The sequence below is a fragment of the Eretmochelys imbricata genome, chromosome 20 (genome assembly GCF_965152235.1).
Source record: "Eretmochelys imbricata isolate rEreImb1 chromosome 20, rEreImb1.hap1, whole genome shotgun sequence".
Classification (NCBI taxonomy): Eukaryota; Metazoa; Chordata; order Testudines; family Cheloniidae; genus Eretmochelys; species Eretmochelys imbricata.
The window spans coordinates 3,800,054-3,821,991 of NC_135591.1; the positions used below are offsets into that span (position 1 = coordinate 3,800,054).

General features: G+C 63.2%; 1 protein-coding gene across 2 annotated transcripts; it reads left to right on the forward strand.

Annotated features, from left to right (window-relative positions):
- Window positions 1-84: 84 nt before the first annotated feature.
- On the forward strand, window positions 85-15,505 carry PIP4K2C (phosphatidylinositol-5-phosphate 4-kinase type 2 gamma). 2 transcript variants are annotated; one of them, XM_077838672.1, is made up of 10 exons: window positions 85-260; window positions 3,474-3,571; window positions 7,348-7,444; window positions 7,854-8,000; window positions 8,259-8,405; window positions 9,300-9,338; window positions 11,516-11,629; window positions 12,484-12,727; window positions 13,136-13,239; window positions 13,752-15,505. In XM_077838672.1, exons 1-10 carry the CDS (start codon window positions 120-122, stop codon window positions 13,830-13,832), a joined length of 1,212 nt encoding a protein of 403 aa, XP_077694798.1. In that variant the 5' UTR covers window positions 85-119; the 3' UTR covers window positions 13,833-15,505. The 2 variants fall into 2 exon arrangements, with proteins under 2 accessions (XP_077694798.1, XP_077694799.1); XM_077838673.1 differs by lacking the exon at window positions 85-260 and adding an exon at window positions 1,784-1,875.
- The last annotated feature ends 6,433 nt before the right edge of the window (window positions 15,506-21,938 follow it).

Here is a 21,938-nt window from a genome sequence, read left to right on the forward strand (position 1 = left end):
GCGCGCGCGCAACGCGGTCCGGCGCCCGCCCCCGTCACGTGACGGGGGAGTCAGCTGGGCCCGGCTTCCGGCGCCGGGGGCAGAAGGCGGAAGCGCGGCCGCGCGGGCCGAGCAGGGACATGGCCGCCGCCGCCACCGCCGCCGGGCCCGCCGCGCCGCGCACCAAGACCAAGCGGAAGCGCTTCGTGCCCCAGCGCCTCAAGGTGCCGCGGGCCGCGGACCCGCTGCTGGGCGTGTTGGGCTGGGGCGTCCAGCACCAGGTGAGGGCGGGGCCCGGCCCCGGGGCCCCCCGGGACCCCCCCACTGCCCCCCCGGGGGCCTCCCCTCACTGTCCCCCCCCCGGGGCCTCCCCCGATCCCGGCCCCTCACTGCCCTCCAGCATGACTAGCCCCCTCCCTGATCCTGGGACCCCCTGATCCTGGCCTGGGGCCCCTGGAGACCCCCTGCTCTGCGGGTTTGGGGCGTCCAGTGCCAGGTGAGGGTGGGCGCCTGGCCCCCCACAGCCCCCCGGGATGCCCTGATCCTGGCCTGGGACCCCGCAGCCTCCCCTGCGACTTCACTGCTCCCCTGGGCTGGGGTGTTCAGCGCCCGGTGCCCCCCAGGGCTCCCTGATCCTGGCCCCCCATTATCTTCTGGGCCCCCCCGATCTGACCCTGAGCCCCTTAGATGTCACTGCCACCCCTGGGCTGAGGTGTTCAGCCCTGAATGAGGGCAGGGTCCCCAGGACACCTCCCTCCCGCTGTGCCCCTGGGACACCCCCCCGTGCCTCCCCCCCAGTCCAAGAGCCTGTGATTCTCCCCCACCCCTGACCTTACTGCCTCTTGGGAGTGAGTTGTGGCCTTCAGCACCAGGTGAGACCAGGACACCCCCCGCACTGTCCCCAGCCCAGGGCCCACTGACTCCCTCCAGCCTAGAACCTTAGTGCCCCTCTGAGCTGGGGTGTCCCCCACCAGGTGAGACACCCCACACTATTCCCATTAGTACCTGGGCTGGGCATTTCCTCTCCCTCTGCTTCCCCCCACCCCAGCGTGAGTCACAATGTGAATTTGGCTGAAGCTGCCCCTTTCTCCAGCTTTCAGCTGAGGCAATGGGTCGGGCGGGGGTGGAGTCCCAGTTCTGCAGGAGTTGGCTAGATCTGACCCCTTGGGTGTGGGTGTGAATTTTGTGGGGTTTACTGCTGAACGTCTGTTTGTGCCCCCACAGCTCCTGGCGACTGTGGTCCTTAAATAGTCCTGATCTCTAGGGCTACAGCCGTGGAGCTTGGTAACCAGGTCACAGCGCAAATCAGGGCAACTCCCTGGGAATGAGGGCAGAATTATTCCAGTCTGTAGACAGGGAAAATGAGGCTCCCAGGCGCTGCTGGCATCACAGTCCTCCGCTCAGACCCCCTCCGAGGGAGCCCTGTGGGGCTTAGAAGGGGTGGCCTGCGCCTTTCGAGGCATGTGTACCGTGCTCTGGTGTTTGAGCGCCGAAGCCCCCCTGCCTGATGGCGACTGGTCCGTATGTGGGATCCTGGTAGGCAAGAGCTAGTGAGATCCTGAATACAAAAAGCACTTTGTGACCCACGTCCGGGGCGCAGCATCCTCACATGGCAGCAAGCTGAAAAGGGGAGAACGTCCCAGCCCCATGGTGCCAAGTGGGACCTGGAGCAGGCATCTGCACTGTGGGATCAGTGTCTCAACCCACACTCCTCTCGGGTGCGCCGTACCAGGGCCATCCCCTAGCCGCCGGCTGAGACCAGAAGCCAAGGGACCTGCCTTCTGATTTCAGGGGCTGTAGGTGACACTCCTGTCCAGCCCCCTAGAATGCCAGAGCTCTGTGTCCTGCTTAACCAGCCCCAGAACAACCCGGACTTCACAGTGTAGCAGGCTGATGGTATGTGGGCCTTGTAGCATGGAGTGTGGTGGTCCCTTAACCCTAGCCTGGCCAGCTGCTGCCTTCCTGGCTGGTAGTCCCAGGAGGTGCCTTTGCTTCGTTGGCTCCCTGTTGTTTGGTGTGTTTCATTTGTGCCATGGCTTAAAAAGATCATGTGGCTGGGTAAGAAACGGATCAAGTTTTCGAACTGATGGAGCTAAGATCTCTCGAGCGTCTGGTTGCTCATGGAGTTCAAGCGTTCTCTCGGCGTGGGCTCCCACGCGCATGGACTTGCAGTGTTCTGTTAAACTGCCAGGATCCCGCCGCGTGCCATCGCTTTGTGTCTCTTAACGCTGGGGCTCTTTGTGTTGAGGGCAGGTTTATTTTGATGACTGCGGCTTGGCCCCTCGCGACGGACGGTTCCCCGCTTAGGAGCGGGTCCGTGAGCTCTTAATGGGGCTCAGCTGGCCATTAATAACTCTTATAGTGTCCTTCATCCCCGGCTTGCAAGAACCTCTCAGAGAGGGAAGTACCATTTAGGGGGAACTGAGGCACGGGGCAGGAATGGGACCTTGACCAAGGTGGTAGAGCTGGGATATGAAACGGGGGGGTCTCTGAGGTCTGGTGTGCTACCCACATGGCCTCCCAGTGACTCTGCTGGAGCTTGGTTGCCTTCTAGCTGCTGATGGCAGAGCCCCAAAACCTCGCTGTGCAGCTTTGGGGACTGTCCGCATGGAGTCTGTAGGGCAAAGCTGGGTGGGGCGCCAACAGCCTCGCCCCAGAACTCAGTGGCCACGGCATCTCCTGCTGCAGCCTCCCCTTATGTTGGGCTCGCTGCAGCCAGCTAAAACGGGAGCTCCCACCACACGCATGCCCTCCCAGCCAGCTCGCGCCTCCCACAGGTTTGAGTAGTCTCTGCTCCCTGCACCTGGGGTTCAGGGTGGAGTCTGAGCAGCTACAGGCCAGAGCCTGGCTTGTCCCAGCTGCTGCTTTCCTCTGCCGTGCTTGATACCACTATGCCTGAGCAATGGGTGAACCCCTCCGTGTTAATCCACAGGCCGTTCCCAGAGCTCCCTGGAACGCCAACTGACGGGGTGCTTGCTGCCTGAATTAGCTATTTATAGCCGCTTACGCTGTTCCCCTGGGCTCCTGTCACCCCGTTCCAATGGCCTGGCTGTATATTACCCCATCCAGTAGGGGGCAGTCACAGGTTGCCTGGCACTTGCTGTCCGGTTCATTTGGAATAGCCCCGGGAGGGGAGCTCAAATTCGTCCCTGGCATCTCTCTACTGACGTGCTCTGGACACTGCCAAGCAGCCTTCTGACCAGGTCCTGAGCCGGGTTTTTTTGGCCATCCCAGCTGGCTCTGGGTGGCTGGGTTGTCTCAACTCTGCAGGGACTTGCTGGGATCACTGTCCTAGCCCCCCTGCTGCGCCGTTAGCAGGAATGGAAGCTGTCCCATGGAGCGTTGGCTCTGCCCGCTTCTGTGCACCTGGATGAGGTTGGCAGGGTACCCAGCAGCAGGTCTGAGCGCCCCTGGGGTTTGCACGCCGCCTTCTGAAGCTCAAAACCTGCACACGGGGTGGGGAGTAACCCGCTTGTTCTGTGTTGCGTTGCCAGATCAATGAGCTAAGCCAGGTTCCCCTGCCGGTGATGCTGCTACCCGACGACTTTAAAGCCAACTCTAAAATCAAAGTGAACAATCATCTCTTCAACCGGTGAGTCGCTGCAGGAGGCTGCTGCCCCCACGGAGTCTGCGTGCTTGAGGGGGGGGCATGTGCGTGTGCACGGTTCACTGGCTGGTATCGAAATAGCTGTGGTTGGATCTAGTACATTACGCCCCCAGTGCACCAGGGATCAGCTCAGGAGAAAGCAGGGTTGGCGTCCTCCTGGATGATTGAGTCCTGCCTCTGTGTGGGGGATTGGGCTCGATGACCTTTTGGGGTCCTGCATCTCTCTGATTGCTTCTGTGCTGAGCCCAGCACCCTGGTTTGTTGCTGCCCTCCCAGCATCACCTGCAGGATTTAGAGTCAGCTTCCTGCCTGCTAGAGCTTATGAAAGCTCTCCGGGCTCTTCTCGCAAGGGCTGATGTGCCCTCCGGTTTGGGAAGCTTTGTTTGGGTTCTCCAAATTTCCACCCTGGCTCAGCCGGCTGCAGGAGTGTCGGGGGGCCACGGGGTCCATGCTATGCTGCGGCTTTTAAACAGTCCCTTGGAGGAACCCCTCAGTGAGCCAGGCCCCCCCACTTGCTCCCCAGCGGGTCTCACTCTTCCTCAAGGGCTGCCTCAGCTCCCGCGATTGGCTCCTGGTCAGACTTTCCCCGCTGTGGATGCACTGCTGCCAGGTAGCCATATTCAAACCCGAGCAGGGTTTATTAGGCAGCTGGAGCCCAGCCTGGGAAGCCCTGGGAGGAGCAGAGAGAAGCAAAGGGTAAGAGATCTCCAACTGGCAGCACCAGGGCTCTGCCCAGCCAAGCTGCTGCAGATCCCGTCTTGGCTTGCTCTCCGCCAGTCCCAGGTCAGAGCTCGGTGTCCCGGAAAGGCCGGTTCTGATCCTACCCCGTTGTATCCCGATTGGTGTCATAGTTCATTCCCTGAGGCGTCTGTTGCCTTTCCAAACCATTGATCCATTGATACGGGCTGGTTCTAGCCAGCCCCCGAAGAGCCCCCCCGCCCACCCCTGCATCCAACGCCCCTCGTGTCTTCTGCTTTGCCCAGGAGCAGCCCGCTGCCCCTGAGTCTCCCTGCACTGGGCGCAGCCTCTGGTGCCCTCAAGCTGGCAGCCCCTTGGCACTGCTGTCTCACTTGCTGTGCTCGACGTAAGCTGCTGTTTCCCCAGCCGCTTCTGGGCCTAGCACCCTGCCCTGGAGCTAGGGAGCCATCGCTGCCTCCGCCTTCCAGCCTTAACCACCCTGTACCTGGGCCCAGGCGAAGACTAAACAGCAGACGTGACCTGAAAGCCCCTGTGTGGGATTCGGGATTCGCTTGCACGGAGCGCATCAGCTGGGGACAGCACCGCCATTCTGGCAAGCAGTTGGCTCCTGAAGCTCTGGCTTGTTGCTGAATGGGATGTGAGTCCCTTTCTCTGACAGCAGGGGCAGGGCAGGTGGGGCACGTTGCTCCATTGTGACCACTTAGTCAAGAACTGCCCCGAGCTAAATCCTGCAGCCAGTCGTTTGGAGACACAGCCCGTTGGGAGTTAAAAACAGTCTATGATGGAGGTTCCACCACGGGCTAATTCCCCTCCCTGGTAAACGTCCACCTTCTTTCCCGTCTGACGTTGTCTAGCTTCAGCTTCCGGCCGCTGGCTCTTGCTCTGTCTTTCTCCGCTTGGTGGAAGAGCCAGTTGTTAGATCTTTGCGCCCCACGTAGATACTTACAGACTGAGATCAAGTTCTCTGAAAACACCCGCTCCGTGTGCCACAGCCATCAAAAAGCGAACAGAGTTAGGAGCCCCTCGGAAAGGGAGAGATAATCAGACAGAAAATATCCTAACGTCACTATAGAAATCCATGGTACGCCCAGCCTTTGAATGCTGCGCGCAGATCTCGTCACCCCGTCTCAGAAACTATGTATTTTTCCAAAGAATTGGGAAAAGAACAGAGAAGGGTGTCACGGAGTCCCCAGGCGATGCTCTGGAACTGCTCCCTATGAAGCCAGTCAGGACTCTGGGGAAGTCTCCTCTCTGGGAGCAGACTGTCTCCAGGGCAAGAAGCTCATACGGCTTCCACCTTCTTGGGTCTGACCTCAGAGCATTCAGCATCCTCTGCCACCCCCTGTGCTTCCCACAGTGAGTCCGCCCAGGCGGGCTCCTGGGGAAGCCAGAGGGTCCTGCACCCCAACTTCGCAGTCAGACGTGACTCTTAGCCAGCCAGTAAAACAGAAGGTTTATTAGACAACAGGAACATGGTCTAAACCAGAGCTTGTAGGTACATAGAACAGGACCCCTCAGCCGGGTCCATTTTGGGGGGCAGTGAGTCAGACAACCATGTCTGCACTTCACTCCACATCCCCAGCCAGCCCCAAACTGACACTGACTTCCCCTCCAACCCCTCCTCCTCTGGGCTTTGTCCCTTTCCTGGGCCAGGAGAGCACCAGATTCCTTTGTTCTCCAACCCTTTAGCTGTCACCTTGCAGGGGGGACGGGCCAGGCCATCAGTTGCCAGGAGACAGAGTGTCGGCCATTTATGTACCGTGGCCCTTTGCTCTGCAACAATCACACCTCCCTTATCCCACCACCTAGAGATTTAAGAAATGCATGGGGGAAACTGAGGCACCCCTACAGTATTCAGAGGATACATTAAGAACAGTCCCACTTCGTCACAAAGGGCAACAAAAATGATTAGGGGGATGGAGCAGCTTCCACGTGAGGAGAGATTAAAAAGACAGGGACTGTTTCTCTTAGAAAAGAGAAAAGGAGTACTTGTGGCACCTTAGAGACTAACAAATTTATTTGAACATAAGGAGTGTTTACCTCTTCACGTGACCCAAGAATCAGGGGTCAGCCAATGAAATGAATAGGCAGCAGGTTTAAAACAAACCAGGAAGTAGTTCTTCACCCAACGCACAGTTGACCTGTAGAACACATTGCTGGAGGATCCTGTGAATGCTGAAACTGGGTTCAAAAAAGAATTAGCTAAGTTCACGGAGGACAGGTCCAGCAATGGCTATTAGCCAAGATGGTCAGGGGTGCGATCCCATGAGTGTCCCTAAATCTGGGACTGGCCGACAGGCAATGGATCACTCGATAAATTGCCCTGTTCTGTTCCTTCCCTCTGAAGTATCTGGTGCTGGCTGCTGTTGGTAGACAGGATACTGGGCTAGATGGACCTTTTGTCTGACCCAGTGTGGTCGTTCTAACATTAACCGTCTCTTCACTTAACCTTTGCTTTGTAAATCTAAGGAGCTCAGTCTGTCCTTATAAGGCAGGTTTCTGATCCCATAACCGTTCTTGAGGCTCTTCTCTGAACCCTTTCCAAGTTATGTAGCAACGTCCAGAATGGGACGCGGGATTCCAGCAGTGGTCAGCCCACTGCCAAATATCGAGGTAAAATAACCTCTCCGCTGTCCGCTCCAACTCGAGATTCCCCTGTGTCCTGGGCTGGCATTAGATTGGCCACGGCATGGCACTGGGAGCTTATGCTCAGCTGATTATCTGTCATGCCCCCCCCGAATCTTCTTCAGAGTTCCTGTGTCCCAGGAGAGCGCCCCCTGGCCTTCTTGCACCTGGTTGTTGAACCCCTGCCAGCGTCCCCACCTGCGGAGTGATCTCTGGCTCTGTCTAGTGTCCTCCAACCTCTGCCTTCTGCTTTGACTGCCAGCCAGGAGGGTCCCCGATGCCAGAGGCGGGTTAAGGTGCCCACAGGCCGCGCGGTATTGGACTGAATCGCATGGTTACGGCTGTGACTGTGCCAGGCTCCTGGTCCCTTCCCGGAGCCAGCTGGTCCCTCTGGTTCTAAACACTGACCCCCCCCCACCCCTCCTTTGCCATTTCAGGGAGAACCTGCCCAGTCACTTCAAGTTCAAGGAGTACTGCCCACAGGTCTTCCGCAACCTCCGCGAGCGCTTCGGGATTGATGACCAGGACTACCAGGTGGGTAGCACGTTCCCTCGACACCGAGTGTGTCTGGGGTGGCGGGGGGAGGTGTGTCCTGGGCTCCCCGTTCCAGGGCCCTCTGTGCATAGAGGGGGACGTACACAGACCCAGGCAGCTACCCTGCGCCCCTTAAAGCTTTCCTTGGAACGCCCGCCTCTTCGCCGGGGCGGGTTGGGACCGGCTGAGCTGGGGTTGGCCACAGCAGCCTTGTTGCAGCCCTGGCCGATTCTCTGATATCGCTGGGGTGGTGCCCCTCACCGGGGCACCTTGGCAAGGCAGGCCGCTGAGAGATGCCCCTGAAACTCACCATCTGCCCCATTAGAGGGTGGAATGCCCCGGAGTGGGATGTCCCTGGTGTGCCCCGGGGTCGGCGCCGGGCGTGGTTCTCACACCTGCTCCCCCCCAGGTCTCCCTGACACGCAGCCCGCCCCACTACGAAGGTGAGGGGAGTGACCGGCGTTTCCTCACCTCCTACGACCGGACGCTGGTGATCAAGGAGATCTCCAGCGAAGACGTGGCTGACGTGCACAGCCTCCTTTCGCACTACCACCAGGTACGGCTGGCCAGGGGGTGGGGAGGAGGCTCTGAGGTGTCCCTGCCTCGCCACCAGGGGACGCCAGAGCGAACCTGCCTGCTACTGGGAGGAAAAGATCCAAGTTCTAATCCCAGCCCTGCCACCAACCTGCAGTCACGAGGGCACGTCACTGCCCCCCCCCCCCCTTCTGGCTGGGGTCTCCAGAGGCATGACCGGCTGGTGCCTCGCTCTCTGCCCTGGCCCCTCCTGGTCTGACGTGGCCCCGTCTCCTTGCAGTACGTGGTGAAGTGCCACGGGATCACCCTGCTGCCCCAGTTCCTGGGGATGTACCGGCTCAGCGTGGACAGCGAGGAGACCTACATGCTGATCATGAGGAATGTGTTCAGCCACCGGCTCGCCGTGCACAGGAAGTACGACCTGAAGGTAACGGGGCCGGCATGCAGGGCCAGGGGCGTTCACCTGAGCCAGGCTCCCGGGGCACCCACCGTCCCTGCAGACACACAGGCTGCTGATCATACTGCCGGCCCGTCTAGTCTGTCAGGGGGACCCCGCTCTCTGCTCCCCTCCTATGAGGCTGTGTCACCAGGGGTTGGCCCAGAGCATTGGTCCCCGAGGAGTCGATTGCCCCGGCTGCACCCGATTGGTCTCTCTGCCCTGAACCCCGCTTTCAGCAGCAGTTCGATAGAAACCCTCCTTCCCATTGCCCCTGCTGGGTCTTCCCTGGCCGAGGAGCTTCTCTCACGCCTCTGGACTCCAAAGGGCTCCCACAGGCTGGTCGGGATCAGGGTCAGGCCAACCGGGGCTGGGCGGCGTCCGTCAGAAACACCCCAGGACAGGCCCCCATTGGAGCTGTGTCTCTCGTCGCTTTCCGTACCGGGACACCACGTGGCAACCTAGTTTAGGGGCCCCATTTCCCCACAAAGGGCAGGTGGTTGCGACCCACCCTGGACCTGTTCGTGCCCTCCCCACCCCAGCATGATCCCAGGTGCTGCGGGTAGCTGTTTGGAGAGGCCGTTGTCAGCAGCAGCTGTGTGGAACTCGGGCCAGTTGCCTGGACGGATCCCACAGCCAAGCAGCTCGGAGGCCCTGGTACTAGCCCGGGGGCTCAGGGCAGTGAGGGCATTTAGCCGCTTGGCTCCCATCCATAATAATCAGGTGACAGTCCCCTAAATATCCCCCATCTTCTCCCTCTTGCTGTGGCTTCTTGCGGCCACCTGCTCTGTGCCTCTCCCCACAGACTCCTGGGTATATCTGACCCCTCCTCCTCCTGTGGCCGGGGTGGGGCTGGTGACTAATCGACGGGTACCTCTCTTGCAGGGCTCCCTGGTGTCCCGAGAAGCCAGCGACAAGGAGAAGGTAGCTGGGGATGGCTGAGGGTGTGGGGGGAGGGGGGGCGTGTCTCTGACCCATAGATCTCTCCACTCTGAAGCTCGCTTCCTTGGTACCTAGCTTGTTCTGGCGGGCAACAGTGCCCGGCCTCCAGGACAGCAAGCAGGGGGCCTGAGCCCCTGACTGAGAGGCATCGCTGCCCCCCAGTGAGATGGGCAGGGTGGGGGCTGACCCTGTCGGAGGCTGCTCCGGTAGGCCTGGCTGGTGGCTCCCATGGCAGTCGGGGCGGGGGGGGGGGGGTCCTCAGGCTGCAGCCGTGGGAGCGGAGCCTTGCTTCCCCTTCTGCAGATGTTCCTCAAAGCACCTGAGAACTCCACCCCTCCTCAAGGGCCAGCTTGGTATCCAGGCCCTGCCATGCCTGCCTGCTGGGGCTGAACTGGGGCGAAGCTGCCAGGTTTCCATGCCTGGAGATTGGGTCTGTGGGCCGACTACCCTGGGACTCCAGCCTTCTGGGATCCACCTCGCTGCTTGGCCCCGCTGGGCACACAGCCGCCTCCCGCCTGGGCCGCCCCACACCGAGTGGGAGCCGGGGCGAGCAGCCAAGTGAAGGGGGTGGCAGCTGTTGGGAATGCAGCCCTGTGCTTCTGGATAGGGAAGGGGCTTGGGTTTGTTCTCTGGGATCCCTGGGGCTGGGCAGCAGGAAGCTATGGGGTGTCCTGTGCCCAGCTTAGAGGGATCTTGCTGCTAAACGGGTGTTAACCAGGGCCTGCTGACTCCATGGGAAGAGCTGGGCTCTGTCCCCTCGGGGTGGGGGTAGGGGAGCCGCCGTCTGGTCTCCCCCACCCTAGGGAGGTGGAGCGTAGGATGGGCCTCTGTCTCTGATCTCTGATGTGGTACCACTGCTGGGATGGGCCAGCAGGTGGGTTTCATGGGGCGCTCTTGGCGGTGTGGGGAGCCAGGCTGGGCTCAAGCTGGTATCCCCTGGCCAGATAGAGCATGCCGGGGAGCAGCCCAGCCCCCTTCGAAAGGCAGCTCGAGCTGGCGAGGAATCAGCCGCTGTTAAATCCCGGCCTGAAGCACCGGGCAGGGGGAGCGGTTCTCAGCCCTGCACGGCCACCCCTCTGCCCTCCAGGGAGGGGGTGTCCAGGGCAGCAGCCCTCTCCCCCAGCACAGGCCTTGGTGGGCTCCGTGCGGAGCTCTGCGGGTCTTGGGGTCACCTTACCAGCGCGCTCCAGCTGTGGCTTGCTCTGGGGGGACTGATGCGAAGGGGCAGCAAGGCCGGTTCGTGGGCAGGAGTAGGGACAAGCTGATGCCAGCCTTGGCCAGAGGCTCGCTCTGTCTGGCTGGGGCCTGTGATTGACTAACCAGTCGCGGCTCTCCACGAGAGCCGTTCGGGGTGGAGGGGGGGAATGACCTGAGTTAGCCGGATAATCCTGATCTCGTAAGTGGCCTCCCCTGCCCTAAAGCCCGGGGTGGCGTCAGCCTCCAGTTAACAAGATTTGAGGGCCGCGAGATAATGGCGAGGGAAGGTTGATGGGATTGGAGCCTTCGGCTCAGCTGCCGGGGGAATCCTGCCAGGCTGAGGGGCTCTGGTGCTGCGTTGGGAGCCAGCCGCCGGCTCCTGTTGAGTCTTGCCTCTGGGGGGAATGGCTCCCTTACGGCCGGGCTCCTGTCACCAGCTCCTCCTGCCTTTGGGCACGGGTGCCATGTCCCTGGCCCCGCGCCCGCTGGCTGGCCCGGCTGCGGAATTCCTGGGGCAGCGGGTGAGGAATAACCTGGGATTCCCAGGCAGGGCCCTGTGGGGCAGGCGTCCTGGACTACCCAGCGGGGGGGGAGTGATGTATGTTCTGCATGGCGCTTCCGGGTGGGGGGGTTAAATGGGGCATTTCCCTTGGGTTCCACCAGGCGGAGCAGGTGGATTCTCAATTTTGGACCCTTGCAGAGGAGGTGGGGAGGGGCACTGCATTACCTGTGGGCCCCTTCACCCCATGGGCATGTGCCCCCGAACCGTCCCAGGAGGGGCAGCCCCTAGTCTGACGGGGTCTCTTGTTAGAGGGGCTGTGGGTTGCGAGGGGGTTTCATGGGGCCCAGTGCAACTCTGTGAACTGGGCTGCTTTGCAGGCTGTCCCTCGGTGCGTGGCCCCGCGTGTGTGAGGCTCCCCCCTCCACCCCCCGGACCACTAACCGTGTCTGGTTCCTTCCAGGTCAAGGAGCTGCCCACGCTGAAGGACATGGACTTCCTGCACATGAGCCAGAAGGTGTATGTGGATGAGGGGCAGAAGGGTGACTTCATGGAGAAGCTGAAGAGGGATGTGGAGGTAGGGCATGCCCCCTGGTGGGGCGGGGCACGGGCATGTCTGACCTCCATGCTGAGGTGGCAACTGTCCTGTGTCACCTTGGGAAGGCGACTGGGATCGGTTGCGGGCACCACCTGCAGGAGGGTGCTTGGGGGCGTCTCACCTTCCCAAAAGAGCTTGTCCTCCCTGAGACGATCGGCCCAGACCCGCACGGGGCAGCCTGTTAAGCACGGCTTGTCTAGCAACCAAAACCGGCTTGGGGGCTCTGCCAGACCCCTTGGGGCGCGTTGCCACTGCTGGCAGGGACTGAAACCTGGGGCAGAGGGATTGGGGGGGGTCTCAGCCGTGAGAAAGAAAGGCAGTGCCTTGGAAGGCTTGGTGCCCGGGTGCCCAGCAGCCCTGCTTGTGCCAGGCAATATGTTACAGTGAGAGCCGCACAAAGGAGAGACAGCAGGGCTGCCTTGCCAGGGTCACAGGCTGTTGGCAGTGGCTGGTACCAAGGGCCTGGCACTGCTGGGTCTCCCACGCCCACAGTAGCAGGTCCCTCGCGGCTCAGCTGACATTCTCAGCTGTGGAAGAGGGGGTTCCCAAACATCCCTGGAACCCAACGGAGCTGGAGAACTGCATCATGGGCCATGTCTAGCACCTCTTCCTGGAGTGTGGTGCGGCCCTGTGCGGTCGGGGTTCTCCCTGCCCTGCAGATTGGGGCAGGGGAACAGCCCCTTAGAGCAGGCCAAGGCAGGGCCCTGGGCCTTGCTCTAACCACTAGGTAACTTGGCCTGAGTGGGAGCAGCGGTGGCTTCTAAGGAGCCCCCTGGGTGGAATGGAGCCTGTCCCTGCTGCCCTGGTTCACCCCCTGCCCACTGCGCCCCTAGTTCCTGGTCCAGCTGAAGATCATGGATTACAGCCTGCTGCTGGGCATCCATGATGTCCTCCGGGCCGAGCAGGAGGAGGACGAGGAGCTGAAGGAGGAGGAAGAGGAGGGGGAAGACGTCATGGCTGTGGGCTCCTACGGGACGTCCCCCGAGGGGATCGGCGGCTACCTGAACTCCTACAAGCCGCTGGGCCCCGGGGAGTTCGACCCCTACGTTGACGTGTATGCCATCAAGAGCGCGGAAGGTGAGTGGGGCTGGCAGCGGCATGCCGGGGGAGCAGGGTTCTGGGGGCGGGTAGCTCTGTTCCTTCCTCACTTGCTGGCCAAAAAGGTGTTCAAAGGATGGGAGCCCCCGGCCCTTGCGTTCGGGGATGGATTTTCCCCGAATGCCTCGAAAACGGGGCCCCAGCCATGGGCGCTGGCCCGGAGCGCTCTGTGTGGCTGGTGGGTCGCATGGCCCTTTGCAGCAGCCTCGGGGCCAGGTGGCGGGGACGGGGATGGCCGAGGAGCTCGCTGAGAGTGGCAGGGCACAGATCCACTGCGCCCAAGGCTGGACCCCGGTCGGGGAGCTAGTGGGTCCCTGCCAGGGTGTGGAGAGGGGTCCGTTGAAGTTCTGGCAGCCGGGGTAAGCCAGGGTGTGGCCTTTCCCCCAGGCGGGCCCCAGCCGGAGGTGTACTTCATGGGCCTCATTGACATCCTCACGCAGTACGACGCCAAGAAGAAGGCCGCACATGCTGCCAAGACCGTCAAGCATGGGGTGAGTCCCGCTCGTGCCGCATCCGGGGCAGGGGGACGGAGCCTCCTGGCCACATGGGGACCGCAGGAGAAGGGAGGACGGCAGCTGCAGCCTCGATAAACGCAACCGGGCTGCCTGGCCTCTGGCCTGTTGACCAGCAGAAAAGCGGGCGTGGGAGGGGGTGTCAGAATTGTGGGCATATACCCAGGCGCCTAGCATGCTGGCTCTGGGCTCTGCCCCCCTTTGCCCCTGGGGGAGGCCAGGGGAGCAGGAATACTTCCTCCTCCCTGGTAGGTGCCCAGGGCCCGTGAGCACATTTGGCTCCTGGCAAGTGTTGGAAGGTCTCCCTGGGGTGTCGGGGAGCCTCGCCGGAGCGGGGCTCTATCTGGGCAGGGCCGCGTGCCCCAGAGCCACTTGGCTCCTTCCCAGAAATGTCTGATTGGTGCTGCTCCTGGGGGCACCCGGCTGGCAGGGCTCCTCGCTGGTCCCCAGCTCTGCCCCCGGGGCAGTTGACGCTGTTGTGCCCCCTGCAGGCCGGTGCGGAGATCTCGACCGTCCACCCCGAGCAGTACGCCAAGCGCTTCCTGGACTTTGTCACCAACATCTTCGCTTAGTCGTTACCTGCCTGGAGAGGCCCCCCTCTTTCCCCCCGCCCCCATCTCGTCTTGTCGGAGCTGAAGATCAAAGGTGTCCCCTGCACCCCATCCCTTGGTCTTAGTGCCCCCCTCTGTTTGCTGGCCGAAGGGCTCCGCTGAGCTCAAGAGAAGCCTGGGGGCCGGGTGGGCTCGGTTGCAAACCAAGTGCCTTATCTTTATCTGCCCTCACTCGCCCAGCCGGAGGGGTCTCGGGCGGGAGAGAGGGGAATGGATCCTCTGACTGGGGTGCGGGGGGGGCTGCTGGCTGAGGGGCCCTGTCTAGGGCTGGGGTCTGCAACCAGCCCTGTCTAAAGGGTGGGGGAGGCAGCCCAGGCCCGGCAATATGCAATAAGAGATTCCACCCTTTGGTGCCTTAGAGGGGGCAGACAAGTTCCTCCTTAGCAACAGTGACTCCCCCTCCCCCCCCTTCCCTGAGCCTGGGGTGGCAGCGGATCCCCTCTCCTGCCCACCCCCATGTGCACTCTGTACTGGTTCCCCCCAACCCCCAGAAGGGAGAAGGTTCTCTTGGCCTGTCCCACTGTGTAATTTATTCCTCGGTGAAATCTCCCAGCTGGGGTCACGGGGGGCGTTGTTAACACTAGTTTGCATTGGGGTCCCAGCCCCTCGCTCTGCAGCCATCTCTCCCCACACACTACGTCCCCCTGGGGTCATGGCTGCTGCTGGCTCCCCCGGCGCCTGCCCCCAGCCTCACCCGCACGAGGCCACAAGCCGCGTTAGGTGCCGAAGCTGGGGTTCGAGCCAGGGCCGGGCTTTGGGCCACCAGCGCTCATGTCTCTGAGCCGCTGGGGCTGGGACCTGCTCCTCAGCCCTGCGTGCCGGAGTAGAGCGACTGGACACAGAGCTGGCTGCCCCCGGCTCTGAGCACTCTGAGCCCATATGCAGGGCTCCTGGGGCTGGCGGGCCCTCCAAGGAGTTCCACCCTTCCTCCAGCAGGAGGCGCTTGCCCCTGCCTCGGGCTGGGGCCTGACCAGCATTCACGCGGCAGGGCAAGGCTCATGCTGGATTTCAGCTTTGCCTGCCCAGGGTCCCAGCGGCCCCATGGAGGGGGCATGGCGTCGCTGCTGCTGGGATTCCTCCCCTGGCACCTGCTGCCCATGGGTTGGGCTTTCCCCTAAACGTGGGGCTGCTTCTGCCCTTGGCCTGAGCCCTCCTCAGCCCTGGCTTGGCTCAGGCCGTGAGCTGACAGCTAGCCCGGGGAGATGGGGGCTGGGGGGAGGCCCAGGCCGGGGCAGGGCTTGGGTGGGTAGTAGCAGAGCCGGCCTCTCCCCGGGCCTGGTCTGCAATCCATTCTCCCCACTGCTGCCTTGGGGGGGCCCACGGTAGAACAGGTCAAAGAGGTGCTCTGAACTCGTGCCGGCCAGGCCGGACGAAGTGGCTACTCCCCTACCCAAAGCGGGCAGGGGGGTCCGCAGGGGCTCCCAAGCGGGAGAGGCAGTTCCTTGCCCTCTAGCCATCCTGCTGCGGGCAGTAACGCTCCGTGCTCCGGCCTGGGCAGGGCCCCGATCCTGCCCTTGGGCCGCTCAGGGAGAGGGGCCCTGCCGGCTGGGCTGCAGGTGAGTCTGTTGTATTTTTGTAAACTCTGGTGTATTTCCCTGCCCTGTGTCTGGATAGAAATAAATTATTGACTGACAGCAGCCTGGCTCTGGGTTCTTGGCCGGGCCAGGAGGGGCTACTGCCCTGGCAAGCGGACAGCAAAGGGAAGGAGATACGGGGTGGGGCAGAGCCCGCCCTGCCCCTACTAGCTGTCTGGGTAGGGACTAAGGCTTGTGAATTTCGCCAGCCATGCTTGGGGCGATGCCAGAGGCAGGGGTGAGGCTACGGTGCCCCCAGCCAGCTGCTGGGAGGGCAGGAACAGGGAGGGTCCTTCCTGACCCCTGGAGCCTGGGCATGAGCTGTGTGGCTACAGGTGATCCTCGGTCCTTTGGGGCTGCTGGCCCCTGCCCTGGGGGCGGCCCTCAGAAGCCCGGAGCTGGGGCTGAGCCCCCATCTCTGGTAGGGGAGAAAAAGGTTCTGGTGTTTTGTAGCCTCCCCAGCACCTATCTTGACCCATCCGGCTGCTTCCGCCTATGGGGGGGAGAGATAACTGAGTGGTACCCCCAATGGAGGGGGAGAGTCTCCTCTGCCCCCCCCCTCCTGGCTTCAGGGCCACCCCCCAGGGGAGCTCCTCCTCATCAGCCACCTCTGTCCCCTTGCACCCCCAGCCCTGGGCCCCTGCCTTGGGCAAATTCCCCCCTCCCCCCCAAGCCTCTGCCAGGGGCGGAGTTGGAACTGCCTGACCTGAGCGCTGGGGGGGGGTTTCACTATAGTATTATCTGCCCTCCCCAGTACGCCCAGCTTGGACTTTTGAGCTTTTAAAATCCTGGCTTGTCCACCTGTCATGGGCACGTCTCCTCCCCCCACTGCTCCGGCACGGGCAGCTCCTCTTTCTTCTCGAGACCCTGTGATGGGCCAGGATACGAGTGGACTGCGCACTGGGTGTTACGGGGCTTATGAGAGGGGGGCAGTGAAGCCTGACGGGTACGGGGCTGGGCCTTAGGACACCGGGGTTCTGATCCTACTTCTCCCCGACCTTCTGTGGGCCCTTGAGCAAGTCACGGCCCTGCTCTGTGCCTCAGTTTCCCTCCCTGATCTGGCTGCGGAGCCTGTGTGCGCTTTGGGTGAGGCCCTGGCTCCAGGTCTGCCTGGGGCAGTGCCTATCACCATGGGCCCCACAACCTTGGGTGGGACCCCTGGATGCTGCCCAAACCCAGCTAATGGCGCTGACAGCTCAGGGGTGGTGTTGCTTCCACCCAGCCTCGGCAGGCCGCTGTCCCGCCTTCGGTGCCGGCCCTGCTGCTTGCAAAACATCCAGCCCCGGCCTCGTGCTCGGGGGGCAGCCGGGGGCGGGAGGCACCGTCCAGCTGGGCTGCGTGTTCCTGTTTGACTCCCCAGGGGGTTGCCCTCAGCCCACCCTCTCCCTGGGTTTCCAGGGGAACCTGTGGGGTGGGGTGAATCCCCTGCACCCCCTGCCTGGGAAGGCCCGAAGTCCCCTCCCAGCTGGGCCCAAATGGGGTCTCTACACCAACCCCCCCCCCCCATACTGGGACTTTGCCCTACTACCTGGCGCTCTAGGGCACCCCCCCCCCCCCCGCTCCAGCCTCGTATCCCCCAGACCCCAAGTGCTGCTGGGCTTTAGGCACCTGGGGGGCTAATGGGCCGGGGCCCATAGGCACAAAGCTAGAGACCTTCTCTCCCCCCCCCACCCCGCAATCTCAGCTCCAGTGTCTCCCCTCCCCCCCCCAGCGAGCTCCCCTCCCCCCCGGTTTCCATAGCGCCGCCGCAGCCCCCATCGCTCGCGTCGCGCCCGCCCCCCCCCCCCCGCGAAGAGGAGCCGGGAGCGGGTCGCTCGCTCGCCCGCGCCAGGCCGGGGAAGGGCCGGGCCCGCCATGGCCGCGACCCCCGCTCCCGCCCCACGGCGCCTCGGGGCTGCTGCGCCGCCAGGTACGGAGCGGCCGGGATCGGGCCCCCCTGGCCCGCGCCGCTGCGAGGCTGGTTCTCGGGCTGGGGGGCTGCAGAGATGGGGTGGGAGCTGCCGGGCGTGGGGGCTGCAGAGACGGGGGCGGCCGGGCTGGGGCGGGGGGCTGCAGGGGGCCCGTGCCAGGGATCGTGGCCCGGATGCACAATAGCGGCTTTCCCAGCGCTGCGGGCCATTGTGTGGGCGCGGGGGGGGGGGGGGGGGGTTGGCATGAAATTGATCTGGGCCATGGGCCGGGGGGGGGGGGGCGCTTGGTTTCCTGCCTCTGGCTGCAGATTCAGGAGGGTCGAGCCCATCACCTGTCCCGGCGGTGGGGGAGGGGGCCGCTGCCCCCCCCCCCCCCGGGAGTGTGAGCTGGGGCGGGGGGGTGAGTCCTGCTGGGAATGCAGAGCTGGGCGCGGGGGCGATGAAGGGGTGTGAGCTGAAGGATGGGGGTGGGGGCAGATGGGGGGGTTGAGCTGAAGGGGTGATGTGGGGGTGAACGGTCGGGGCAGATGCGGGAGTCTGAGCTGAAGGATGGGAAGGGGTGATGGGGGAGGGGAGAAGGGTGGGGGAGATGGGGGGTCTGAGCTGAAGGATGGGAAAGGGGGGAAGGGTGGGGGAGATGGGGGTCTGAGCTGAAGGATGGGAAAGGGGGGAAGGGTGGGGGAGATGGGGGTCTGAGCTGAAGGAAGGGGAAGGGGTGAAGGGTGGTGGAGATGAGGGGGTCTGAGCTGAAGAATGGGGAAGGGGTGATGGGGGAGGGGAGAAGGGTGGGGGAGATGGGGAGGTCTGAGCTGAAGGATGGGGAAGGGGGGAAGGGTGGGGGAGATGGGGGGGTCTGAGGTGAAGGATGGGGAAGTGGGGAAGGATGGGGGAGATGGGGGTCTGAGCTGAAGAATGGGGAAGGGGGGAAGGGTGGGGGAGATGGGGAAGTCTGAGCTAAAGGATGGGGGAAGGGAGGGGCAGATGGGGGGTCTGAGCTGAAGGATGGGAAAGGGGGGAAGGGTGGGGGAGATGGGGGGGCCTGAGCTGAAGGATGGAGAAGGGTGGGGGAGATGGGGAAGTCTGAGCTGAAGGAGGGGGAAGGGGGAAGGGTGGGGGAGATGGGGGGTCTGAGCTGAAGGAGGGGGAAGGGGGGAAGGGTGGGGGAGATGGGGGGGTCTGAGGTGAAGGATGGGGAAGGGGGGAAGGATGGGGGAGATGGGGTCTGAGCTGAAGGATGGGGAAGGGGGGAAGGATGGGGGAGATGGGGGGTCTGAGCTGAAGGAGGGGGAAGGGGGGAAGGGTGGGGGAGATGGGGGGGTCTGAGGTGAAGGATGGGGAAGGGGGGAAGGATGGGGGAGATGGGGTCTGAGCTGAAGGATGGGGAAGGGGGGAAGGATGGGGGAGATGGGGGGTCTGAGCTGAAGGATGGGGAAGGGGGGAAGGATGGGGGAGATGGGGGGTCTGAGCTGAAGGATGGGGAAGGGGGGAAGGATGGGGGAGATGGGGGGTCTGAGCTGAAGGATGGGGAAGGGGGAAGGGTGGGGGAGATGGGGGTCTGAGCTGAAGGATGGGGAAGGGGGGAAGGGTGGGGGAGATGGGGGAGATGGGGTTCTGAGCTGAAGGATGGGGAAGGGGGGAAGGATGGGGGAGATGGGGGTCTGAGCTGAAGGATGGGCAGGGGGGAAGGGTGGGGGAGATGGGGGGGTCTGAGGTGAAGGATGGGGAAGTGGGGAAGGATGGGGGAGATGGGGGTCTGAGCTGAAGGATGGGGAAGGGGGGAAGGATGGGGGAGATGGGGGGTCTGAGCTGAAGGATGGGGAAGGGGGGAAGGATGGGGGAGATGGGGGGTCTGAGCTGAAGGATGGGGGGGGTTCTGAAGAATCCCTGCGCTGTCAGGTTTTGGCCTGGGCTGGATGCTCAGAACAGCCCATGCCCACCCCTCTGCGTTCTTTGTCCTGTGGCAGAGATGCCCTGGCTGGGCTCAATTTCCCCCATGCCTCACCCCCCGTGCCTGACACCCAGATAGGCCTGGTGCCCTGACGGAGCCCAATCTCCGTTCCTCCCCCACCACCAAGCCTGGTGCTCTGATGGGGCCTGATCCACCTGCAGACTAGGATGAAGCCTGGTGGGGGTGGGGGTGGGGGTGAGGGGGGGCACTCGGCTGCAGGGCTGACCTAGCAGGATCTCAGCACTGGGCGCTGTCCGGTCTGGGGCCCCCGTTGGGAAGTGGAGCCAGCTCCCCCAGAGTCCTGCGCCCCTGCCCCTCTCAGCGGGGGCGACGCGTCCTGGGGGCCCGCCCTGAAGGGAGATCATGCCTGGGGCCGGGGGAGCAGCCCTGACACACCTTTTTGAACAGGGATCCTGGCCGGTGGTGTGGGGCTGGGGGGGGCGGGGGATATGCTGCAGCCCTGGCCCATCCCAGTCCCCTCTAGGGAGGAATCGGCCTCAGGACAAGCCTGCCATGGGGCAGCATGGAGGTACCAACTGTCTACATGGCCAGGCCGGCTGTACTGGCTGGTTCCTCCACCCCCAATCTCCCCCCCCTCCCCCCCCGTGCCCAGCTGGGGCTGGGAAAGCCAAGGTCTTTACCAGCAAATCCCCCACATCCATGGGGGAGGCGAGCCCTGTCTCTTGCCTGTTTCTCCCCTCCCCCCAACACATGTAGCTGGCCGGGGGCCGGTTTGCTATCAGAGGGTCCCGTGGGAGCAGCTGGTAGGATGTGGGGTCCCTTCCTGCAGCAGTTGCGGGGGCTGGGTTGTTATTGGAAGGTTGCTCAGGCTGGCTTGTTATTGTAGGGTCTCCTGGGGGCTGTGCCCCGTGTTTATTGCAATGCAGCCGCATAGAAGGGAATGGTAAAGCCCGGCTGTGCTGTGATTGCCAACGGCAGCTGGGGGGGTGCTCTGCTGTGCAGGGGGGCGATCATGGGGTCACACTGAGCCTGCTCCCCGCTCAGCCATGCTGAAGTCAAGTCATACTGGGAGGCCAGTGGGAGAGACTCCTCCCCTGGGGACACTGGCAAAGGGGTTGTCCCTGTGGTGGGGAGTTCCTCATCAGGTGCCCCCCACCCCCTTGCCCTGCCACCGGGGCCCTGCTGGTACCAGCTCTTGTCAGTGAGCAGCACTGACCCATGGCCTGAAGCGGAGGCAGATACCAGCTCCGGCGCCCATCTCGCTCCCTGCATCATGACACCCCCTCGTGTTGCCCCGGAGCCAGCCCTGATTCTGAGGGGAGAGTGCCCCAGCCTGAGCCCACCCCCCTTCCTGCAGCGCCCGGGTGGTCTCGGAGGGTCTCCCAGCCAAGCACTGACTCCCCGTTCCCTGAAGGGCGGAGGCAGGACCCCACCACGCAAGGATCCGGCTGCAGGACACGCTAGATTTGGCCGTTTACATCGTTATCCGGCGCTCGGCGACGGCAGGGAAACCTGGGGCCCCAGTTCCCCTCAGAGCCAAGAGTTACCTGGCATCGAACAGCCCAGCTGGGGGGAGCGAGCTCGGCTGGGGGGATCTGGGGTGCAGGAGTGGAGAAGAGATCTGGGGTGCAGCTGGCATTGCCGGGGGCCCGTAGGGGGATCGGGGCCCTGCAGTCAGCGTTGGGCGCCGTGGGGCAAATGTGGCATTGTCGTGGTGGTGGGAGGGCGTAAGCATTGGTATGGGACAGGGCTGGGCCCTTCACAGGAAGGCAGGGAGCTCAAAAGCGGGGTGGGGGGACCCTGGCAGGGTCCCCCAGAGCAGGCTGCGAGCCTGGAGCCGAGTCAGTCTCCGGGCCTGGTCCCATCAGAGGATGCGCAAGCCTCCGTGGGTCTCTCTGCAGCTTGGAGGCCTCTGCCCAGACGCAATGCCAGGCTCTGCTCGAGGCCCTGGCAGCTCCAGATCAGATGTGATGCCAGTCGCTGGGGGCTCTGGGAGTAAACAGTAACAGATCTCCCAGCCCCCCCACCTCGCAGGGCAGCGCCCACGACACGCGAAGCTCCCGGGTGCTAGAGACTCCAGGGCTCGGTTGAGGCTTACGGACCACGGGGAGGGGCCTGTGCACCATGGCTGCTGGGCACCGGCTTGTTTGGACCCAGACAGGCTGTCGGCAGCCCCCGTTGGGACGCAGCTCCTCCCCCAGATGCTTGTCACTCCCTGCAGGCGGGGAGCAAAACCCACCGCCCCCTCCATCCTCTGCACAGATTGAGCAGGGCCCAGAGAGCCACACCCCTCTCAGTTCCTTATGCCAGCTGCCTCCCCAAGTGCCCCCTCGCCTTCCTCCAGGGATGCCTCTTGCCTGGCAGAGCAGGCTCTTAGAGGTTTGTTAGCACACGGGCCTGTGGGACTCACTGCCACAGGATATTACGGAGGCTGAGAACAGGCATGAAGAAGAGAAACTGGCTGGGTGATCCTGAGGCCAGTGTGGATGTGCTCAGCTTGACAGGCAGGAGACCCAACACAACAGGGGCATGAACCCCCCCTGCCCCAGGGCACCGGCCGAACCCTGAGTCCCCTGGCAGTAAGGAGAAAAAGTCCTTCAGGGCAGGTTATTCATCGGCAGCCACTGGGGGATGGGGAGAGTCATGGATGTCCCTTTGCAGAGACTGGGCTGGA

What these genes read in the sequence shown, in the direction of transcription:
- PIP4K2C (XM_077838672.1), top strand. Translation starts at nt 120, where the DNA reads ATGGCCGCCGCCGCCACCGCCGCCGGGCCCGCCGCGCCGCGCACCAAG. An exon ending in ACAGGAAGTACGACCTGAAG is followed by an intron (nt 8,406 to 9,299) that starts GTAACGGGGCCG and finishes CCTCTCTTGCAG; the next exon opens with GGCTCCCTGGTGTCCCGAGA. An exon ending in TGCCATCAAGAGCGCGGAAG is followed by an intron (nt 12,728 to 13,135) that starts GTGAGTGGGGCT and finishes CCTTTCCCCCAG; the next exon opens with GCGGGCCCCAGCCGGAGGTG.